Here is a 949-nt window from a genome sequence, read left to right on the forward strand (position 1 = left end):
AAAAAGAAATACTGACAGAAGTCAAAGAGGTGCATGTTGAAATGTTCTGAGGCAGCAACGCTTCTGCACATCACGTTGTGGACAGAGCAAATCCCGCTGAGCTCCGCTGCATCACTCGAGTTTTATAAAGTTTAGTCATTTACATTTATTCTTTATTTTGTCCCTGTGCAGCACCAGAGGCTGCAGGAGAAACGCTGACAGACCTTGTGCAGGTGTCTGCCTTCGTGTCCCACACCACTGGCTCCTCACTGCTCAGACAGACACTGCTCCAGCGCTGCCATGCCATAGAGGTTGGCCCACTCCTCGCCGTGGTGTGACCGGATCACGTCCCTGCAGGGCTTGCTGGCTCTGGCCAGCTCTACCAACACGCCCTGGAAAGCGGCGATGAGCTCGAAATCCACCGAGGCTACAGCAACGCGGGTCAGTAACTCCGAGAGGTTTTCCAGCCACCGCGCCTGCAGGACGGCCTGCGGCAGCCACGGGAAAAGCGGCACGCAGCCGGCCAGGGCCTGCATCCCCAGGAACCAGAGCTCACGGACGTCAGCCCAGGCACTCGCGTAGGCAGGCGACACGGCCACGGCCAAGCAGGAGCCATCAGGGTCGGTTTGGGTGGCGTGGGCCTGCGAGAGGAAGCGAATGGCAGCTCCGAAAAACTCCTTGGCAGACTGGGTCCCCTGAAGAACTGGAAGGAGAAGGAAATGAATGACTCATACAGAGCTCAAGAGCAGGTACCATCCTCCTGCCCCAGAAATCTCTCAATCTCAGCCCACTGCCCTGCTGAATTCTCTGCATGTTCCTTGCTCCTCCAGATTTTTGGGTTTTGTTACTTTTCCAGTGACAGAAACTGGACCCATTTCCCTTGTATTTGCTTTCTCCAGCCCAACCACCCAGACCTGGTCTCTGCCCATGCAGAGCAATGTGCAGCTCTGCCAGCGGGCGCTCCCCTCAC

At 56.7% G+C, this 949-nt stretch overlaps 1 protein-coding gene across 1 annotated transcript in view; it reads right to left on the minus strand.

The window, feature by feature from the left end:
- Window positions 1-245: 245 nt before the first annotated feature.
- The window catches only part of NCDN (neurochondrin), a gene marked incomplete at its 5' end in the record, with an annotated part of 2,798 nt that continues 2,094 nt past the window's right edge, over window positions 246-949 (minus strand). Inside the window, one exon of the mRNA XM_010183763.1 lies at window positions 246-690. Coding sequence (XP_010182065.1) covers window positions 246-690 — 445 coding nt within the window. The remainder of the gene's footprint in view (window positions 691-949) is intronic.

The sequence above is a fragment of the Mesitornis unicolor genome, unplaced genomic scaffold (assembly GCF_000695765.1).
Source record: "Mesitornis unicolor isolate BGI_N332 unplaced genomic scaffold, ASM69576v1 scaffold23634, whole genome shotgun sequence".
Taxonomy (NCBI): Eukaryota; Metazoa; Chordata; class Aves; order Mesitornithiformes; family Mesitornithidae; genus Mesitornis; species Mesitornis unicolor.